We start from the raw sequence: 22,605 nt of genomic DNA, 5'->3' as shown, positions 1-22,605 counted from the left end.
GGTCAGATACGAGGGATGCCGGAACCCCAGCTCCCAGGCCCCTCCCCAGAGTGGCCACAGGCAGGGCCAAGATGTCAGGTCTGTGGCAGGAGATGGGTGGGGGTTTGAGGAGGACCGGGTGAGAGGAAGCCCTGAGTTGGCCTTTTCAAGTTTGCAGTTTGGAGACAATTAGGAGCTGAATTATTCAAGATGCCCCAGGGCAGAGGCTGTTTTTAAGAAAGCATGAGTAAGCAGGGTTTGCTCACAGCAGCAAGGAAGGATCGAAAGCGATCAATTGCCATAATGCCTGTAAATATTTACCCGGCTTGATTGTGAATGTGTGCGCCAGCTGTGGACTTGACACCAGAGACCGTGCCCAACACACCCTACCCAGGCTGGCCGCTGATGCATGGCTGCAGCCCCCTCCCTGTCTGCCCCTGCTCCCTGGCCCCCAGGCCTCATTGTAGAATGGGCCGGTGATGCCCACCGTGGCACAGGGGAGACCAGGATAGCACCCGAGGTCAACACCAGCCAAACTGGCCTTTACCTAGCAGCAACAAAGGCGGAGGCAGACGCCTGGAGCGCTGGTCTTACCCCAGATCCTTGGCTTAGTTAAAACACAGGCTCCATGCATGTCTCCGGAGAAGGGCACTCTGAGTACTAGCCCAGGAAGCATGAGGAGGTGAGGTGGGCCACAGGCCGAGCACCCACTAAGACTGACTGCAGCATTAACTGGGCACCAACTCTGGCAGGCATGCCTGTGCAGATCGCTGGGTCTTATTTAATCCTTGCAGCAGCCCAGAGAATTAAATTCCTCTGTTTTAAAGATGGGGAAACCAAGGCTCAGAGAGGGGAAGTGCCTTTCCCCAGGTCACATGGCGGTACGTGGCAGAGGATGACCACAGGCCCTGGTCTAGGAACCACCTCAGCATTCCCTCCTTTTCCTTCCACCCGGCTACCAGGTGCCCCGCCCCTTCCTCCAAGGTGGGAGCCAGCAGCCCCTCCGCCCACGGTTCTGCTATGGCTGGGCCTGCAGCCGGGCTGCCTGTGGTCAGGGTCAGACCCTGAGGACCTCTGAGTGTGGACTGAGATGCTGCTGCAAGAGCAGCACCTGGTCTCTACCACACACAAGCGCACGGACCACAGACGACCTGAGGTGGTGAAGGCGTGCGCGCGTGCACAGGCATGCGCACAGCTCAGCCAGCCCGCTGTGGCTTCCGCCTCCCCACAGACCCACCTCAACCGCATCCCTGTGAAATCAGTGCTTGAAAATAGCTCAGTCGCCCACTGAGTGCCTGTCACCCTCCCCCAGGTGCTGAGACAGAGCCCACAGCCTGCGCCCCTCCTGTTTTGCAAGCTGCGACACCCAGCCTGAGACAGTCACTAGGAGCAGAGGAAAGAGTACTGTTCTGGGGGTTCCCAGGCCTGTAGAAGCCACGTGCAGCTCACGTTTTCTTCCCAGGCCTCAGTTTCCCTGTCTTCCATAAGAGCTCAGACGGTCTGAGATGAAGCGTGGGGGAGCAGGGAAGGGGTGGAGGGCACCCTTGGGTGGGGCATTTCCCCCGTCCCAGGAAGCTTGAGGGCAGGAGTGGATTTGAGAGCCTCATGGGGGAGCCACAGGGATAAACTGTGCCTCGGCCCTTGCCTCTGCCCTCTTCCTTTTCGAAGGGGCTGGGGACTTGGAGTCCCTGTCTACAGGCTGGCATCAGGTCCCCACATATACCTAGTTCTGGCTTGGCCCTGACATACCAACCACAGCAGGTTTCCAGGCGTGTTTGGGGTGAGGGAATTAGAAAGGCTCTGAGAGGTGGGAGAAGAAGAGGGAAGGCTTCCCTGACTCCTTCCTTGATTTCAACTTGCCCCAAGAGCACACCTGTTCTGTGCCAGGTGTAGGTGCTTCCTAAATATGTCCTGGATGGGTAGATGGGTGGGTGGTGTGTGGATGGGTGAATGGATGGACAATGAATGGGTGAGTGGACGGGTGAATGAGTGGATGGATGGGTGGATGCATGGATAATTGGATGAATGGATGGACAGATGGGTGGATAGATGAATGGATGAGTGGATGGGTGAACGAATGAATGGATGGGTGAATGAGCAGATGGATGGTTGGATGGATGGATCATTCCCTCTGTCATTCCCACACTGTCCCCCTGGAAGGTGGAGGTGACAGTGCCACCCACTTTGCAGGATTAGCCAAAGGCATAGTCAGGAGTACCAAACTTGCCCCACCCAGAGCACACTCTGCTCACTCCAGTCCCCTCCTTGACTTGCTCATCCCTTTGCTCTGGCCACAGGAGGTGCTTAGAAGCTGCACATCTCCCTCTGCCCCGGGGCAGCCCCACTGGGTTTGGAGCAGGAGACAATCTGAACCTCCCTCTGACCCAGGGACGCTTGCCATGTGATAGTCCTGCTCTCAGCCAGACCCCAGTGCTTCAGGGGACTCCTCAGTTTCTCTGCAAATGCCTCCTCTTATTGGGCTCTTCTTTTTTTCTTTCTTAAAACGTAGAGGTGGTGTTACAATGAGAAAACCTAAATAAACCCTCTACCTTTCCTTCCTTTTAGTTTTCTTAAAAACCTCCGATTTTGGAGGTCACACAGCTGGGCTGCACATTATTAGTCTCCCACTAGCTTTGCTGTGCCTCTGATATGTGGGTTATGATGCCAACAGTTGCCTAGGTTACTCTACAGGGTCTTGAAGACCCCTTGTTCTGAAAACACGGACCCTTCCCTCTGGCCTAGAGGTGACTGATGGGTGACTGGCACAGGAGGACAAGGCTTGGCCACTCTGCTTGCATGTTGTCTGTCTCCTTTGTTGACCATCTTAGAAAGGTCTTGTCCAAACCTGTGACACAGGATTGACTGCCTCGACTCCCTTATTCCTTTCCAGTCTAAGACACAGACCAACCTCCAGGACCAGAGCCACCAAATCATGAAAGGAGTGAAGGAGGTGGCCTCCGAGTTCTTGGAAGCTCTTTCCCTGTTCCAAGGAAAGGCGTGACTATTCCTCCTTTTGTTAGCCCCCACCCCACTGTTCCTACCCTGAGCTGACCCCCAGGCCCCGGAATCGAGAAGCTGATCTGCGAGCACAGCTCCTGCGTCTCCATTCTTCCACTGGAAAACATCTCTCTCCCCAGCACTCATCCCTGAGACCTTGTGTTTCCTGGAGCTGGCCTTGGTGACAGTGGTGTGACAGTCTCGTGAGCTTTCACCCTGCTGGTTGCACTGTGGTCAGCACCCCCACCATCATGGCTGCTTCCTCCTTCCTCCTGCTCCCTCCCTTGCTCCTGACTCGTGGACCTCCTCGCGGAGCTCCTGTGTGGTCTCTGCCCCTGCTTCTGTCCCCACATTCTGGTCACTGCTTAGGCCTGATTCCTCCTGTACCCTCCTCTGGGGGCCAACTGTCAGCACCAGAGGTGGAGGCATGACCTCCCCAGCATGGCTGTACCTTGCCTGGAAGGGAGGCAGGGAGCTGGTCCTCTACGGGCCCCAGCCAGGACATCTTCCCCCACAGCTTGCCCCAGGCACTGCCTGTCACTCAGCCGGCCTATCACTGTTACTTGAGCCGGGATCCAACCTCCAGACCAGAGGTCTGCCAGGCTGTGGTCCCCAGGCTTTTATAACCCCCCTCACATTTCCCCCCAAATTGGAAAAGGCCATGAAAGCACCATCTTTCATTTACAATATAGGGGCATTGGATATATTTTTTGAACGAACCCAACTTCTCAGCATTTTCAGCATTATTTCAAAAGAGAATGAAGAGTTGAGTCCATCTATCCATCTACCAATCCACCCATTCACCCATCCACTCATCCATCTACCCATCCACCAATCCATCCATCCACTCATCCATCCACCCATCCACCCACTCATTCATCCACCCATTCACTTATCCACCCATCCACCCACTCATCCATTAATCCACTCATCCATCCATCCATCCATCCATCCATCCATCCATCCACCCATCCATCCATCCTTCCTTCCATCCACTCATCCACCCATCCATTCACCCATCCACTCATCCACACACTCATCTATCCATTCATCCATCCACCCACTCATCCATCCACTCATCCATCCATCCACCCACTCATCCATCCATTCATCCATCCATCCACTCATCCATCCATCCACCCACTCATCCATCCACTCATCCATCCATCCACCCACTCATCCATCCACTCATCCATCCATCCACCCACTCATCCATCCACTCATCCATCCATCCACCCACTCATCCATCCACTCATCCATCCATCCACTCATCCATCCATCCACCCACTCATCCATCCACTCATCCATCCATCCACCCACTCATCCATCCATTCATCCATCCATCCACTCATCCATCCATCCACCCACTCATCCATCCACTCATCCATCCATCCACCCACTCATCCATCCACTCATCCATCCATCCACTCATTCATTCAGCTAGTTTACTGGCAAAGTCCATTCATAGCCTATTTTCCACCATTTCACCTCAGAGGCTCCCCAGACTGGGCCGTAGGTGGGGAGCCCTGATCTGGGTCCAGGGACGCATCCTAGAAGAGATAACTGAGGACTTCCCTCCACTTCCCCCAACTCTGTCAGGTGTCAATCAGGAGGCCCATCCTGAACCTGTCCCTTCATCCACACACAAATGCAGAGGACAGCAAAAGACTTTCTTAGGCAGCATCCTGGGACCACCCACCTTCTTGAAGCCTCTGCAGGTGACATGGAATGAGGCTACTGTCACTGTAAACCACATGGAGCCCTAGTGACCAGAGCAGAGATATCACGGGCAGTAAGGGCTCAATGAGAGGTGGCAGCCTGAGAATGCCAGATCCCTGTGTCCAGAAGCCCCAAAGGTGTGAAGGGTGTGGTCAGAAAATGCAGAGCCTGTGACACAATGTTAAAAGGGAGATGGCCATGTTGGCACCTGCTGCCCCCTGGTGGGGAGATGGGGAAAGCCTGTCCGGAGAGCTCCTGCAGGCAGGAAGGCAGGGCCGGTTTGGTCCCTGTCCTGGGAGAGGACTGCAGGCCAGTAGGCTCCAGGATCCCCAGCCTGGGGGCTCCAAGCACTCAGCGACCCAGCATCGTTCTGCCTTTCCCTTGAGTAGCCCCAAGTGTGGCGCAAGATATGTTTTCTCCCATCCCGGACATATGGACGCCATTCCAGTCTCCCTTCCTTCACCCAAAGGCCTGCCAAAGCCCTCTTCCTCAGATGGCAGGGACGCCCAAACATGTGCACCATGCCAGGGGAGGGGTCTGGTGCCAGGGAAGTGGTGATGGGGCTGGAGGTCCCCCTGTCCGGGTGGGTAGCTCCTGAACACTTCGTGGACACTCCCCTGCCCACCTCATCAGCTGGCTGAGCCCACCCTTCCTGCCCACCCTCCTGCCCATTGGATCTGTGTGGAGGCAGGCCTTGAGGGAGGCCAGGTGGGCAGAGGCTGGAGTGGGGGACACAGCTGCCTGCTCCGTCCAGGGAACTGAACCGCTGGCTAAGGAAGAATGCCCAACTCCTCACATTGGCTCTTAATGAACTCCAGCTCGTTAGCAAGGCCTGGAAGATGCTCAGAGCCAGGAAGTGCCCAGGATCTCCCAGGACTCAGAAAGGAGGGGCTGGGGTCAGAGTTACATGGAGGTAAGACCAGGTACTCCCCACACCTGGGAGAAATCAGGGGATGGATAGCTGGCCCTTGACCTTGAAAATCACCCTTCTGAGTCTCCTTTTCACAGACAAGGAAACTGAGGCCCAGAAAGGGAGATGCCCCAGCTCAGGGCCATGAAGGTCCCCAGCAGCACCAGCCCAGACACTGGCTGTGAGGGGTAGCACTGCTCTGGTCCTTGACTGACGCTGGTACAACCCTCAAGAGCACCCTCTGTGATGTCAGACTGATGGACATATGTCCATCCATATGGTGGATTGATGGATGAGGATGATGGATGGATGATGGAGACTCAGGGAGACGGAGGGGTCACACACCAGTACGGAGCACCCACAGCCAATCCAGGAGCCCATTTTGCTAGTGAGATGAAGCCCAAGGCCACCTTGGCGGGCTGAGCTTTCCATGGGCGCCTGGCAGAGCCATCTCCATGACCTCGTTGCTCCTATGACCACTTCACAGGTGAGAAACAGGCTCAGAGGGGTTAGAATTTGCTTTGCATGGAGCTGTGAGAGACAGAGGTGAGATTCTGTTTTTAAAGCTGTGCAAATAAAGCCTAAAGACCATTGAGTGACCTTTGAGGTCCTACCAGGGTATCGTTCCCTTCCTGGGGCATCTGACCCTCCTGAGGGGCAAAACTCAGTGGCTCAAGGAGACCTGCCAAATGGATAGGTCCAATGGATTTCTCTCTCTGGCAAAGAACCCTGCAGGTGGTGGCTTCGCTGTCCTGGGTCTTTCTTGGTTTCCCAACCCCGGCGCCCATGGAAGCAGTCCTATCTCTGTCCCCGACATTTCCACCCTCTGTCGAGCTGCCTGCATTTCCCTTGGGAATCAGCCTCCCATGTTGCTGGTTTCCGAATTTAGGGTTCAGCAGAACCTTGACACACACTCCCGAGTCTATTTGTAGGCGCGTGATATTTTTAACACGTCAGAATATCACTTTGGCAACTCAGGCCAGATGTTCCCAGCTTTGTCCCTGCTGTCCCAGCCTCGTCCCTGGCCCCTCCCTGCCTCTGCCCCACATCTGCTTGCTTTTGGGAGCTCTGGGCCTGGCACCTGCTCTGCGATGGCAGGAGCTGTCTGCTGCCACGGGGCTCCACATCTCCTGTCTGTCAGATGGAACTCTTCCTGTAGCACTTGGGCAGAAGTCCCAGCAGCCAAGAACAACACAAGAGGTGGTGACCAGCCAGGCGGGTCACACTTGGGGACTGGGGAGTCTGCTCTGTGTCTCGCCCCTCCTCACTCCCTGAAGGGCAGAGCAAGTGGAGGTTGGTGACTTGGAGGGACAGAATGTGCTGGAAAAGGTATGTTGGGGTGTTTTCCTCTGTCCCCCACCCAAGGGACTTCTGTCCCACTCCATCCAGTTATCTGATGTGTCCCCTGGAGCTTGGGGGATATAGGGCCAGGGGTTCTGACTCACCCATGGAAGAGATGAGGTTGGTGGCCATGGCTACACTGGCCAGAAGCGGCCAGGATGAGGGCCCTGGGACCATCAGAGAACTAGGGCTGTGGACAGGGGCATCCCTCTTCCAGGTTCCATCCACCCCCAAAAGACAGCTTGGACAGGAGATGGCTCAGCACCTGAGAGTCAGGGTCAAGGGCACCTGGACATGGGAACTTCATGAAAAGGTCCCCTGGGTGTGGCTGACACCTAAAGACTGCAGGGGCTGCACAGATTACATCCAAAGGGCAGGCAAGAGCCACCCCACAGCGTGGACTGAAGGGTCAGAAGTGACTGACCTGGGTGCCCCCCCGCCCCTCGTGGCCCCATAGATGGGCGTCCGGCGTTTGTATTTTTAGCAAATTTGTGCCCACACAGTTCTTGGGGCACCACAGGGTTCACACCCAGCCTGGCTGGCCTGGGCATTTTCGCCTTGGTGGTTCCTCCTCACCCGGTGAGATCCCAGAGGCAGCAGTAGCCAGCAGAGCCGGCAGGAGCGTGGAGGTCGACCAGCAGGCCCAAGCCTTCGCCACCACATGCTGCACCCAAGTCCTGGGGAGGCAGGTTGTTCCTCAGGAGACATGGACCTTCCATCCTTGCCCTCCCCACCCTGCAGCTCAGAGCCAAGGCTCAGTGTCCACCTTGGGGACCGCCCTACTAGGCTCCTAATCAGGCTTGGTCTTGTTCTCCTGAAGGAAGGGACAGGAGACTGAAAGAAGCGTGCAGAGGGAGTCAGGAGCACAGGGCCTGTAGGTGGAAAGGTCTGAGGAGCTGCCAGGTCACAAGGACCTCTGCTTATTGCAGCTCTGTGGCAGTGACTGACCCTCCTGCCTCCTACAGAGCAGGCTGTTTATATCCCACTGGACAGAAGAGGGGCTGAGGCCAAGTGTGGTCAGGAGAGATGCTCAAGGTCACTAACCAGTGGGACCATGCAGGGGCTGCAGTGTGGTCATGGCCAGTGGGCCGGTGACCTGGCTGCGTCCCTCTGCTCTAGGCTGGGTCCCCAGGGTTCTCGCCTCACCTACATCCCCGCACCATCCTCCTCCTTCTTGGAGATAGGTGAGCTCTGCCCCTGCAGGCATGGCCAAGGGCATCATGAGCATCATGAGCTAAGGGCCTGGGGTCCCCACCAGAGCCACCTGAGCTTGCACAGAGCTCCACACCCAGCCCCCATCTGCAAATCTTCATGACAGCAGAATCCTCTCTTCTTCTTCTTCTTCTTTTTTTTAACTCCATCTGCTGTTATTTTTTAAAAATTATTTTATGTGGCTTAGTGCCTCACATGTGCTAGGCGAGTGCTGTACTACTGAGCCACAACCCCAGCCCAAATCCTCTCTTCTGCTTTCCAGTATTTTCCACTGATTTTGAGAAGTTTGATTCTGTGCTCAATTTGGTGTTTTTATTCTTAAAATGTTATTCATTAGTCTGACAGGTGTTCAACGTGCCAGGCTCTGTGCTAGGTGCTCGGGATGGGGAAGGGACTAAGCTGGGCACAAGGCCCTGCCCCCAGGGAGGGGACAAGGTCAGGGACTCCAGCCCAGTCCTCTCGCTTGTGGGGGGGGGGTGTCAGAGGGCATCATGAGCAGCTTGTGGCTTTGACTCCTGGGAAGTGTGCCTCCCACGCCCATTCTGGCTCATCGGGATGATTTAGGGGTTTCGATTTACACCCCCAGGGAGTCACATGACTGCTTTAGCCCACCTCCCTATGAGCCCGCCAGCAGTAGGACTGGACAAAAGAGCCGAGAAGTCCTTGCTGGGTCCCCCAGCTGCTGATGGCCAACCCTTTCTGGGTCTGAAGCTCCTGTCACCACCCCTTCCCAGGCATCCTGCCAAGGAGACTCCGGTCCCCATGCTCAGGGCTCCCTCCCCTCGGCCTGCCTCGCTGTCCCCAGGACTGAACCTGGATCCTGGTTCTGCTCAGCCTGAGTTGGGGCAGAGGAGGCAGAGCCGAGGAGGGGGAGACGTGGCCTTGGGAGTCACCCCCACCCCAGCTCCTGCCCAGCCCGGGCCTGAGGGAACTCGGGTGCTCAGGGAACCCCGCGTCCCGGCGCCTGCAGGGAGGTTGGATTTCGTGGATTTTGGAAGGTGGTACCTACTGCCCTGCGGCTGGAGCGCGCACTAGCTCATTTTCTTTACCATCATCACAGGTGGAGGGAGGGAGGTGGGGAGGGGCCGGGTGTGAGGGAGGGCCGGCCTGGAGCCCGGGGTCTGTGCACACCGGGGAGGAGGCTTGTCGCCTCCCCCACCCCGCTCTCCCTCCTGGGAGGCCCTGGCTTGACCTCCACTGCCCACGACTCAGAGCGAGAGGGGCAGAGCCAGCTCAGAGACGGGTCCTTTCAGTCCTGTCCCCAGGCCTGCTGCCCCTAGTTCGTGCTGCGCCAGGGCAGGCTCTCTGTGTCCTCCATCAGGCGACCCCGTCCCACCGAGCAGCGCTCACCTCGAGCCAGGTTCCCAGAGATGAAGCGGAAGAAGAAGCTGATGACGTCGCCCAGGTGCTCCTTGCAGCCGTGCTGGCACTCCTGCAGCCTCGGGCGAGGCCCCTCGCCGCGCCCCGCCATGCCTGCCCTGCCCGGGATCCCAGGCCCAGCTCCCGTCCCTGGCTCTGCCCAGCAGGTCAGGGCTGCACTCCACCTCCTCTGCCTGCCCCTCCCCAACCTGATGCTCAGTGCCTTTCTTTTTCTAGAACTTTCTCTCCCAGTACCCACTTCTGGTCTCTCTGTCTCTCAGTCCCAGTGTCTCTTCTCTCGACCCCAGCCTATCTCTTGGCCTCTCTGTCTCTGCCTCCTGCTCTCTTGGCCTTTCCAAAGACAACCTGCCCCCACAGTCCAGAGCCCCAGGAGCCCCTGCCCTGGGCCTGTCCCTCTGCCAGCCCAATCCCTGCCTCGGGACCCTCTGCCTGGCACCTGACTCCTCAGCCTCCCAGACCCAAGGCTGTGCAGCTTCCTGGGCCGGGAGGGGACGGGTGGGGGTGGGCCTGGCTCCTGAGCTCCGAGCACCTGGGGAGGAGCTGCCACCAGCGTGACTCTCAGGAGGGGTGTGATCTCACCGCAGGGCCCTGGCCACGTCTCTCTGCCTCCAGCCGGGAGCAGCCTGCTCCTGCCAGGAGCCACCTAGGAGGCCAGCTCTCAGGGCTCCAGGCAGGGCTGAGCCAGGGTCCCTGGCCTTTGGCTTTTCTTGACCTCTGACCTCGACTCACTGACCCATCTCCCAATTCTACAGGTGCAGAATGAAGAGGTGGGAAGGGGTCCCTCCGAGGGACGTGCCTGGAGCAGGAACTGCTGACCCTGGCCCCCATGCCCACGGAGCACCAGTGAGCGCCCAGTCCTCAGTGTGACCTGGGAGCTGTGTGCGCTGCCAGCCGGAAATGCCAGCTCTGCCTCCAATCCTCCTGCGTCTTCATCTACGGATTAGATTCTGTTGGAGATGGAGATATGCCCGCCCCCCCCGCCCCCCAAATTACCATCCCCCTGCCTTCCCTGCCGTCAGCACAGCTTAGTTACGGCCAATGAAATGTAAGCCTAAATCTTCCAGAGATTTCGGTAGGTGTCGCCATACTGATGTAGGCATCACCAGTTACCCTGTCTACCAGATTTCTCCTTCCTCTTGCCTGGAAGGAGGCCATGATGGTGGGAGCCAAAGCAACTATTTTGCAACTGTGAGGAAAAGGGCAAGAGAAACACTCTGACTCACAGCCTCAAGCTACCAAACTAGTGCCAGCCGCCTCCTAGCTCAGAGTAAGCCATTGCTATTTGGAGCTTCGGCTATATACGAGGGCAGGCAAATCACAATACCCCCTCCAAAGTAAAAGAAGAATGTTCCACCTTGTAGGTTCGGCCAGTCAAAGAAGATGCAGCAGGTCTGGGTCAGGGACAAGAGCTCTTGTGATGGGCTTGCTTATGTGCCATGGGTTGGCCTGCTGCTCTGAGCTGGTCACTAGGCTCCAGGAGAGGCTGTGCAGCAGGTCTGGGTCAGGGACAAGAGCTCTTGTGATGGGCTGAGAGATCTGACTCCATGAGAATCTTATAGGCCAGACTCTAAGGGAAATGACTAAACAGACTCCATTTTGCTCCGAGACTCCATGTTATGTAGGAAATAAGCTTTTCCCATGGGAACACCCCGCCTCTGTGCCCATCATCAGTTACTTAGTGTGACATGTTTAACAATACAGAATGACAATTCCTATGTAAAGAAAAATTGCTCTCTTTTGATTCCTATTACTCCTAAACAATGCGTGAACAGTGATTGTGTGGATGTTAGCAACCATTCTTTAGTTTGTACCTAGGTAAGGGTCATTCTGACCCACGTCCCCCTCTGTCGATGATCTCATGATGTTAGTTTGTAATTTCGAATCATAGCAGTAGACACTTATGATTAATGTGATTTTTGGTATAAGAACCCCTACAACCCTGTGGTCGGGGCTGTTCTCCCAATAGCCATTTTTGGGACATTGTGTGAGACAGTCAGCCGGCTGGCTTACTAGAGACTCTCAAGTTTGGACTTCTCAGTGGTGATCAGTCTGTTCTTAGGTTGCGCCCCATAACACTCTGCCCTTGGGCCTAATGAGCTGGCACAGTCAATGTCACAGTGTGCCTAAGGCTGGCTGGGACACCTGTGGCGCCACAGCTGGCCTCGGTGGGAGAATTTCGTCTCTCAGGTTCTGAGCAAAGTCTGTTTCTTTGGCAAAAATGTCCTCTCCCTTTGGCATGCAGCCAGCTGCTCGCTGCTGGGCTGTGGAGGAGGTGGAGGTGGAAGGACGGGTGGACACCAGGTGGCCCCAAGTCCTGAGCGGCCCTCCAGCTCGCCCCCTCCCCGCAGCCTACAGGCTCGGGCGTGTGACCCTCCGCGATGACGCACAGGTGCTGCATGCGAGGTCAGAGCCGGGGTGGGGTGGGGACCTGGAGGCCAGCTGCATGAGCAGGTGGCCTAGACTCCTGTGGTGTCTGCTACATGGTCACTGTCCCCTGAACCCACACCTGTGGCACCCTGGTAAGTCCCTAAGACTTCTCGAAGGGGGCGAAATTCAGGTCTGATTTGTAGACGGAGCTGTAAGAACTGCGGACACCAAGTCCAAGCAGATATTCAGGGCAACTCGTGCACGGGAGAGATGGGACATGTTCCTTGTGGCAGAACTTTGTGGACATCTGTTTGCCCCTGTTGCCTGGAAGGAGAGACGGCCGACGCACAGATTTACCTGGACAACAGGCTCAGGGAAGGCAGAGGGGACAGGACTGGGGCAGTGGTGACAGGGAGGTCTGGGGAAGAACCCAGGGTGAGGCTATTGGAGTCCTCGGTGAATGTTCTTGGAAAGGTGCCCAGGGATGGGGCGCCTGGGACTCAGGCAGATCGAGGCCCTGCTCTGCCCTCCCCTGGCCACTCCAGTGCCCACTCAGAAACAAAGGGCCCTTGTAGTTGCCCAAGGTCACACATGGGTCCAGTACAAGAATGCCCCCAGCTGGCTGACCTGACTGGCCTGGTGCATCTGGTGTCGAGTGCCCAGCCAGCCACCAGGTGGCAGGTCAGCCACGTGTATCCACATATCACAGAAAGGGCCACCGTTTCCCTCCCGGCAGCCGACACACATCTGGCCGTGGACCGGCCCGCACAGCTGCCCTGCTGCTGGGGTCCTACAGATCATCGGTGCTGACCAAGGGGCATGCTGTGACAATGTGCTGACACACCCCACTCTCCTTATGTGTTCCCTACATGTTGGCCTTGCCCAGAGCTGGAGAGGTCTACTGAAGACCCCGGTCCACCAGCTGTGAGGTCACAGCATCCTGTTGGATGCTGATATACAGCTTCTCCAGCCCAAAGGACAGTCCCAGGAACTAAGGGACAGGAGGAGGCGGCCCCTCTCCTCTACCCCTGCTCCCTGCCCGGTGCCCAGCATTTGGCCTCTGTCTCAGTGCTCTGGGCTGTAGATCAGAGGCGTTAGACTCCAGAGGAAGAAGGCATCCCCAAAGGCGAGACACCATGACTCTGTGGAACCACAAGTTGAAAAGGCCACTCGGCCATTATGGGTTCCTCATATCACTTGGACCAATGGGCCAGGGGGATGAAGACGCCGTAGCTACACAGTGAGGGACCCAGAGGACTCCATCTCACATTCAGCGAGTTCTCCAGGGAGCCCTGGAACACTGCCAGACAGTGATTAAAGTTAGAGTCAGCTGGACAGAGTGGACCATGCCTGTAATCCCCACTGTGTGGGAGGCGAAGGCAAGATGACCCCAAGTTCGAAGCCAGCCTGGGCAACATAACAAATCCCCATCTCAAAATAAATAAAATAAAAAAGTTGGTGAGGCGCATAGAAATCCCACAGAGGCAGGACCACAGAGGGCTCAGCTCTCTAAGGAGGGAGGCTTTGGATTTCTCTATAGGGGACTCGTGGCCGACGCCCCTGTGTGGGTTAAAGATGGCTGAAGGCTCATACCACAGCTCCACACAGAGGCGGAACCTGTTTTCCCTCCCCTTGAATAAGTGCCCCTGCACTTATCTTGACTGGCTTCTCCCTTAACTTCACTGTTGGAAGGGGTGGCCATGTAAGAAGCTGGTTCACCCTGAGATTGCCATGCTGTGGGGAAGCCCAAGTAGCCTCATGGACAGAGACACACACAGAGACCATCGAGGCGCTTCCTAGGAGCTTCCCGTCCATGCCAGCCACCAGCTAAAGGCCAACAACTGAGGCCATACAGAGTAGAAAAACCACCGAGGAGGAGGCCTGCCTAAATTCCTGGCCCACAGGATTGAGAAAAATAAAAGAGCTGTTACTTTAAGGCACTGCATTTTGGAGCATGTCATTAAGTTACAAGAAGTAACCAAAACTTTCCCTTGGACTTGGAGGGTGGTGGGCTCAATGCCCCTCTGCATAGAAATCCTCTCCACACATCACCTCTCTATGACTCCACCTATCCCACTTCCTCTACTTTTGGCAGCTTCCCAAATCACAGAACCAGTTTTCAGAAAAATCCTTGAACGTTTGCCTCCAACGTGACATTTCACTTGGAAATATAATATCAATTGAATCTTGGTGCTTCAGACCCTGTGAAATGCTGGCAGTATATACTGATGTATTCTTACTTATTAGAGACAGGTTGATTTGCCCTTTTGTGTCCGGATCTTTCTGCCATCACCTTTTCAGAAGGATGCTGGTGGTGGGCTCCTGGTTTTGCTCAGGGCTACAACAGGAGCCTGGGAGGAACATGTCCCAGAGACAGAGTGGCTCAGCAGCTGGGGAGGCTGGGAGAGGGCGGGGCTGCCCTTCGGTCAGCAGTCACCCTGTCATATAGGAAGATGTAGCTGCTGCCCCTGCGGGAACAGCCCAAGGTGGGAGGCACTTCCCATGGTGGCAGGGCTTAGTCACAATCCTGGTTCTCTGTCCCTCCAGAGAACTTCTCCAGGCCTGGAGCCAGTGCTTCCCTGCTTAACCAGGCCTGGATCCGGCTGTCTGCAGTCAAGACCCAGGGAAAGTGGGTATTATTCTGGTTAAACAATCCAATAAATCTAGGTCCCACAGCCCTAGCGGGGAGTCAGACTTGAGAAGCCGGTCTGGTGGGTTGGTCTCCTCAGCCACACCCCAAGAGGCGGCCTGCCAGGAAGGACCTCAGTTGCTGGGGAGACACCCAGAGCAGGTCCATCCTAGCTTCTGGGTCATGGAGAAGGGGTCCCCGGAGCTTCTGGGTTGAGGATGGAGTGCTTCTGCTGGTTGAGGCCCGGCCACCCGTCTTAGAGGCCACCACCTCCCAGCTCCAACTTCGGGGTCTTCACAGCCGGGAGCAACTTCCCAAGTCAGCTGCAGCTGGTCCAACCCTTGCCCATTCTTCCCCAGGTCCCTGAGTCCCTATCCCTCTTTGCCAAGGTCCCAACCTTCCCGAGCCCTAAGGCCACTGCACTGGACCTGGGCTTCTGCTCTCGGCCATCACAGACCCCACCTTTCTGGCCACTGAATGCCTGCTGAATGGAAAAACCCGACCAGGAGGGCACAGTGTCTGGGTCACCTGACTTCCATGGCATCCAAGTGTTCGGGACTATGTGCCCAGCCTCTCTGAGCATGTGGACAGAACGGCACTGAAAGGTACCCATTGTCCTCTGCACCCAGAGCCCACGGGGGCCCCCAAGGAACAGAGGCACCTCACCTCACACGTGTGCACAAAGCCCCCGTGTGGCCACACCGTAGAGTCCTCCTTGAGGACACAAGGATGCACAAGGTGTGTTTGGACCCGGGAAACAGCCCAGAGAGGAGGGCTTATCAGGGTCTTGGTTCCTAAGTCTGTGGGGTCCATAGGAGACACATGCCAGGGTGGCACCCTGCTCAGAGCAGGCCCCGGTGCTCCAGGTTCCAAACCTCCCAGGGCCCAAAGCCCCGTGACCTGCTGAGCCCTGCGGCCACTCTTAGCATCCATGAACACTTATGTAAAAGAGGGTGACATATTTGAGAAGCCTGCTTCAAACAATTACATAGAATCTAATTTTTCTCTTTCATCTGTTCTCACTGCCTGGTATGGGGTCCAGAAAAGGCGGTCACCCAGGGGAGCGCATCAAACTGGGACCCTTCCATGGCGCGACCCTACCTTTCAATTGTGCTGTGCCAAGAGCCGACGGGGAAGAGGCCCCGCCCATGAGGAAGCGCCCTGAGCTGGGCGCGGCCCGGGGAGAGCCCGTGGGCGGGGCCGGTGGGCGTGGCCGGTGGGCGTGGCTCTTTCCACCTGGGCTCTTGCTCCCCAGCTTCCTCCTCCCACGTCGCCCACGGCGCAGCGCAGCTGCTGCTTGGCGAAGGGGCAAACCAGCTTCAGCCCTGACCTGAGGCACCACTGCCTGCCAGCCAGAGTCGCAGAGGTGAGGGCGGGTGCCCATGGGACCTACAGGAGAAGGAGGGCTCAGCTCCGTCCCCCCCTTGGAAGCCACCAGGAAGACTCGGACACAGAGGCCAGGAGGGACTCTGAGTTTCAGGGGTACAGAGCTGTGCCTGATAGAGTGGACCTGAGTCCCCTGGACACACAGGCTACACCAGAGCGCTGTGGCCCACCTCTGCTCCTGGTTCCCTGGGATGGGATGCTTTTGTCTTGCTACAGGACACGCAGCTCTGTGAAGATGTGATCTGCATGTTTCTACCGCCTGTAAAGCTTGTCTCCCCGCCCCCCACCCGCAAAATAAGGGTCCCAAGTGTGCACTCAAGTGTGCCAGCACTTCCATGGGAAAGGTTAGGGGACAGATGTTGGTTAAAAGTAACAGATGGTCAAGGGCGCCTGGGCTGGAATGGGCAGGCAGGACGGGGACTTGGTGGGTAGCAGCCCTGTCCCCACACGCACACTCAGGATGTCTGCTTGTCATGGGTGTCTGCTTGTCACTGTTTACTGCCTATCCTAGGCAGCTCGGGGGTCCCCTCCAGGCATGACCCCATCAGTCCCGGGAGCCTGGGATCCTGATTGTGCCCATTCTCCAACCAAGGAGACAGAGGCTCCCTGGAAACCACACAGCTAGAGAACGTCCAAGACAATGAGCACGAGACGCAGCTCTAAGGCCAAGTGTGTAACTTAAAGTCCAAGAGGCTGACTCTCACATGTGTGTGATCCTATGAGTGTGTGTATGTGTGTGTGTGTGTGGTGTGATGGGCAACTGTGCATGGTGTGCAGGCGTGCAGCACACGGGCATGCGTGCGTGGGTGTGAGGGAGGCATGTACACACGTGTGTGTGAGATTGTGGGCTGCCTCTGCGTCTCCTGCTCTGTCACACTCAGCAAACTCCAAATATGGCCATTGGCAAGCACAGTGCTGCCGTTTCTGCCAGTTCCTCTGTGAACCCCTAGGATGCCAGCCCTGGACCCGGGCACACTGGGCAGGACCCGGGAGGGTTGGTGGCAGGCCAGGCCCTGCATGCACATCCTCACACATGCCCCGTGTCGGGGGCACCAGGTCCTCTTTTACAGCAGACAAGTGAGATGCCCAAGGAGACCTGGTGTGTCCTCCCAGCCACCCGCTGCCAGCGTGGCCTCAGCCCTCTGCCCCACACGCCTGGAGTCCTGCCTGGAGCTCGTTGCCCTGGGACCCAGTGTGGCCCAGCCTGGGGCCAGGGGGAGGCGAGGCCTCAGAAAGGACAGAGCTCAGAGCAGGGCCCCTCCCCGCCCACCCCAGCCTGCTCCAGCCCTACCTGAGCCCTGAGGGGCCGCGCTGGACAGGATCCACTTGACCAAGCAGCACCGCATCAGGGCCTGGCGGGTGAGCCGGGGCCGCTGCCACTTGACGCTCTCCTTCTTGCTCAGCGGTGTGCGCCCAGGGTCCCCCAGGAGACTGCCATCCGATGCCTTCATGGCCTCCTGCAGCAGGAAGGGGCAGAGCATCCCTGAGCAGCTGAAGTAGAGGGGCCTCCAGAGCATGCTGGGCCATCCGACATCTGGTGAGGTCAGCCTGACCCTGCCTGGGGTTGGCATGCTCGTCTTGCTGGACATGCCCAGGGCTCTGCTGCCCCTGGGGACCTTGGTTGCCCTTTCCCAGGTCTTCTCTGCCCGATCTCCAAGGATGTCTCCCCCTCTGTGCCCTGGCTCTGGCATACGATGGGGCCCCCAAAAGGAGGCATGAGGATTTCAGAGGGAGGGCGAGGGTGAGCCTAGACATGCTCACTGCAGCCCTCCTCCAGCTCAGGCCATGTTGCCAGAGCCCACGGTCACTCAGAGATCCCAGTCCAAGCCCCTCTCTTCACTAAAGCCCACGGACAGGAGCAAGTCTCCCCGCTGCCCCAGGGCCTTTGCTCTGCTTGCCATTTTTACCTCTGGCAAGCAGAGGATGAATGAAAGACTGACGGTCACCACACGAGGCACACCACCCAGCTGCGCAGTGACCTGAAGAAGCAACTCAGATGGCTAACAGGAGGAATCCTGGGTTATTAAGAGATGGCGGGACCTGACTTTGAGTTGGGGTGAACTGAGGAGGGACAGGCCCAGAGCAGTGAGATTTGTTCTCCTGTAACAATATCTGAGGCTGCTCGTTAATCCTGGTTCCCAAACTGTCCACCAGCTTCAGTTCCTGAGGGGGCAGCAGTGTGGCCCCTTGCCTGGCAGGCTGCAGCCAGCCACAGTGGCCCCTCTGAGCACGGCTGAGTCTGCTTTGTGCCTGTGTCTGGTTCCTGCAGCCACGGAGCAGGTATGGCCCCCGTGATTGGGTCAAGGCCCCAGGCCCGTCCTATCCACCTTCTGCCTGAGTGCCATTCTGAACGGCGGGGAGATCGGCCATCCCGAGCGAGGGCCATTTGGGATGGCTCCAGGCTGGGAGGTTTCACGGGTGTTCCATTTTTTCTCTAGTGTGACAGACAGACGTGTGCTGTCGAGGGGGCTCTGCGGATGCAGCCCCAAGACAACCCGCGCCTGTCGGGCTCTTGGGGACAAGGGCCAAGACTGACCCAAGCGATTTGGACAAGGTGTGCGGGGAGGGGGGCAGGGAGCCAGCTCAGCCAGGGTCTCTCAGGAGGGCAGGAGGCCAGGCTCAGGAGTGAGACAGGGACAGCCAGAGGCCAGTGAGGCACCAGGCCCAGGACCCTCAGTGACCTCGTGGCTGCTGCCCCTGGAACCAGAGGCGACTGCAGGGCCATCTCTGTGCAGACATGGCTCTGGGGTCCGTGCCAAGCCCTGGCCGGATTCCTGCTCCCTGGCTGCTTAGGGCAAAGCAAGCGCGTGCTTCTCGGCTGCCTTGCCGCGCCTTCTGCAGGAAGGGTCTGAACACAGGGAAGAGGCCCGACCAACCATCCCTGGATGGCGGAGGGGTCTGGAGGTAGAGAGGACCCTCCCGTGACTTCCTGGCTCATGGCCCCTGAAGCCTGGGGGTGACTCCTGGTCCGATTTGGACCAAGTGGCCCCTTGGCAGGTCAGCGTCCAAACCCCTTGTGCCTGCCAGCCCTCAGCCTCCCTGGCCAGGTCCCAGCTGCCAGGTCCCCTGTCCACAGCTGCCCCCACCTTCCCAGCACACACCCTCAGCAATGCCCCATATTCCTCCCTTTCTCCACGCCTGGCCCCACAGGGAGGGCATCCATGGTGCCCAGAGCCGCAGCCAGGGTAAGACTGATGGTTCTGATGGGCAGAAAGAGGGCGAGGTGGGGGTAGAGGGCCGGGGACGCCAGGGAGGCCCCTTCCTACGTGTGCTGTGCCTGAGCACACACGGGTCCCTGCCCTGGCTGGTGGCAGAGGCACCTTCTGCATTATTAAAGGTCTCATTCAGGAGAGAAATGGCCTCAGTGAGCAGAGGCTTTGCTTCAGTCAGGAGGAGGCAGGGAGACCGGCAGCTGCAGCTGCTTAGCTCACGGGTCCCTGGCTGAGGGCTGGTGAGGGCGTGCGAGGGGGAACCCAGGCGGCGGGCCTCGGGTCGGGCCCCGTGAGCCCACCCACCACCGGATGGCGTGGTGAGGGCAGTCCTGGCCAGGCACAGCCTAGTCACGGGGACTCCTTCTCGCAGCCCCAGCCAGGCTGGACGAGGCCCTGTGGGTGTCCTGGCTTCCAGTGGTGGGGGGTCTACCCGCCTGGGAAGGTGGGGAGGCCAGGGGTGGGCTGAGGCCCCTGAGGGCATGTGTCATGGCATCGCCACCCATGAGGTGGGAAAACCACCCAATTTTATAGACCAGGAAACCACAACCCGAGACATTTGGAACATGCCAGGACCACACCGGAAATGCGGGGCCTTCTGGTCATCCCAGCGTTCAGGTGGCCTTGGCCACAGGCTTTTCCAGAGTGACTGGTTGTAGGGCCAGGACTCTGGAGAGTTTGCTGAAGTTTTGGGGGGTTTCCAAGCCCCCTTGACCATGTCAACAGTGTTTGAAGAGTAACAGATGTTGGGACACATCCTGGTGTGCTCTCCCTGGTGGGGAGTTCAGGAGGGGTGGTGTTGGGAGGCCTGGACTGGGCTTGCCTGCCTGGCTGGGGGGCCGGGATCCCACCTGTGAGCCCCAAGGCGGGGTCTCTACCGCCTCTTTGTGAGAGGAGTAGATTCCTAGGAGGCTGGAGAGGGGAGGCTGAAGGGGGGAGGCCTGCCCATCCACACAGCCTCATAGAGGAGCCATGGCCTGGGGCCAGGCCCGCCAGGCTGTGGGAGAGGGTGGAGGAGGGAGAAGTGACCACCAGGTTGCCCTCCTGAATGTTTGACACTCGTCTGGGAGAGGGTCTGGTGGAGCTGTCAGGAGTGCTGAACGGCCGCGCCAGGCGCCCTCCTCCTGGCCCAGGAGGCTGCGGGCTGACAAGCCGGAGCTCTGGGAGGCCAACAGTTGCCCTCGCCAGGAGGGCTGGGGCAGGGAGGAGGCCATAGGTCACACCCCTCCCTCCTGTGCTCTGAGCCCCCAGGGGTTTTCGGCCCACCCAGCCCTACCCCCAACTCCAGGCTTGTCCCCTCGCTGATGGGCACTGACACCCCTGCACTGCCCACTGGACCCGCCGTATGCCCTGGACTCGCTGGGGACTGGGACCCCTGGAGATGAGGCCCGGGGTCCCTGGTGCAGCACCTGCTCTACTTCACAGCCTCGTCCTGTGGGGATGCGTCCCATTTTCCTGCTTCCAGGTGCATTTTCTCTCTTCCCCCCAATAGTGGGCGGGTCCTGCCCTGTGTCCACTGCTCTTGGCCTGGCAGAGCCTAGCGCCCAAGAGACCCTCACTCCCCAGACTCCACAGGAGAAAACTAACCATCCAGCAGGAACGTGGGTAAAAGACGTGCGAACGCAGCCCTCCGGTCACGGGGACATGGAGGCAGCAGAGGAGCCCCTGACCACAGGGCACTCCGTTAGCCATTGGGGTCTGCAAGCAGAGCCCCTCTGAGAACCATCCCGTGCCTGTTCTGAACCTTTGAGGTGAACCATGGTGACAGCATGGCCGTTGATGAGGGTGGGGACCGGGACCTCTCCCCCTCGCTGGTGGGATGCAGAGCAACGGCTGGGCAGGTTCTCAGGGAACAGAAAGCACGGCGACCACCCAAGCCGCCCATCACACTCCCAGGCACGGGCCCCAGAGAGCTGAAAATTTATGCTCCAAAACTTAGACATGAATGTTGGCAGCAGTGTTATCTCTGACAGCCCCAAACTGGACTGTCCAGGTGTCCTTCCGTGGGGGAAGGGTTAAACACACAGTAGTACGTCCATGTCACAAGCTCGCCAAGAGCGCAAACAACCTGGGTGAATCTCCAGGGGCCAGGCTGGATGAAGACGGCCAATCCCGAAGGTCACGTGCTGTGATTCTATTTATGTGACATTTTGAAATGACATTTTAGAAATGGGGAACAGATTAGAAGGATGGGGTGAGGGAGAGGGGAGCGGCAGGCGGGAGAGAGGGTGGCCATCAGAGGGCAAGAGGAGGGATCCTATGGGACAAGACTGTTGTGCCTTGACTGCATCTGGGACCAGGGATGTGCACATGCCCGCGCGCGCGCGCACACACACACACACACACACACACGCTCGCCTAAATGCGTACATGTAAAACCAGGGAATCTGAGTAAGATCCAGGACTGCATCCCCATCGATACCCTGGCTGCCATATTGTACCAGGTGTGTAAGAAGGAAGTTGGGTAAAGAGGGTGCAGGACTCTGTTCATTTCTTACCACAATTAGATCAATAAAAAATTCAAATTGCAAATACTCTCACATCCACGAAAAAGAGTAGTAAAGATACAAACGCAATCAGGCCTTCCGTAAATACCCATGAACGACAGGCGGAGTCCCTGCCGCTCCCCAGTCACCAGAGACCTTCGCTCCACCGGCTCCTGCCTGGCTCTGCCTCATCAGCGGTGGCCTCAGAATGGCTGGGGCAGGGTGGCAGAGGCTGAGAAAGCCAGAAGACCTGGGTCCTGGGGATCCACAGAGCCCCTGGTGGCAGAGGTGCGCTGGGCCACGTCCCAGAGCCAGCGCCCAGGGAGGCTTGCGCCATCCCTCAAGGTGGCCCTCGCACAATCCCAGCAGCTCGGGAGGCTGAGGCAGGAGGATCTCGAGTTCAAAGCCAGCCTCAGCAACTTAGTGAGGCCCTAGGCAACTCAGTGAGACCCTGTTTCTAAATAAAATACCAAAAGGGATGGGGATGGGGCTCAGTGGCTAAGTGGCCCTGCGTTCAATCCCCAGTACTAAAAAAAAAAAAAAAAAAAAAAAAAAAAAAAAAAACCATTAAACAAAAAAAATCCCAGATTCCCTCAAGGGTAAAGGCTGCAGGTGGCTGGGCAGCTCTCTGCCAGTCACCTCAGAGCCAGGACTCACAGATTCCCCCCACCAGGTAGGCCAGGGGCAAGTCTAAGCTTCCTTCCAAGTCCCCCTGGCCTGTCGGGGCACAGGAGGGACAGATAGGGTGTCCCACGTAGGGTGACATGCCTGTCATGTGCTGGTGCTGGGCTACATGTCAGGAAAGGTCATCTCATTTAATGCTCACACCAACCTTTTGGGGTTCCTCAAAAAGACCCAGGTCACCCACCCATAAAGATGGGACTGTTCTTCTGCACTCCCTGTCACCAAGCCCACCAGGACCCCCGAGATATGCGCTCTCACGGGCTTGACAGGGAACACTCCCCACCTGTTTAGTGCCAGGGTGCCCAG

General features: G+C 57.8%; 1 protein-coding gene across 1 annotated transcript in view; it reads right to left on the bottom strand.

The window, feature by feature from the left end:
• Positions 1–22,605, bottom strand: part of KCNIP3 (potassium voltage-gated channel interacting protein 3) — a gene marked incomplete at its 5' end in the record, with an annotated part of 73,690 nt that overhangs the window by 45,384 nt on the left and 5,701 nt on the right. Inside the window, 1 exon segment of the mRNA XM_079110564.1 lies at positions 17,212–17,377. Coding sequence (XP_078966690.1) covers positions 17,212–17,377 — 166 coding nt within the window.

Source organism: Sciurus vulgaris, assembly GCF_902686455.1.
Source record: "Sciurus vulgaris genome assembly, chromosome: 14".
Lineage (NCBI taxonomy): Eukaryota > Metazoa > Chordata > Mammalia > Rodentia > Sciuridae > Sciurus > Sciurus vulgaris.
The sequence above is the reverse complement of the archived record's forward strand: the minus strand, read 5'-3'. Positions and strand labels throughout refer to the sequence as shown.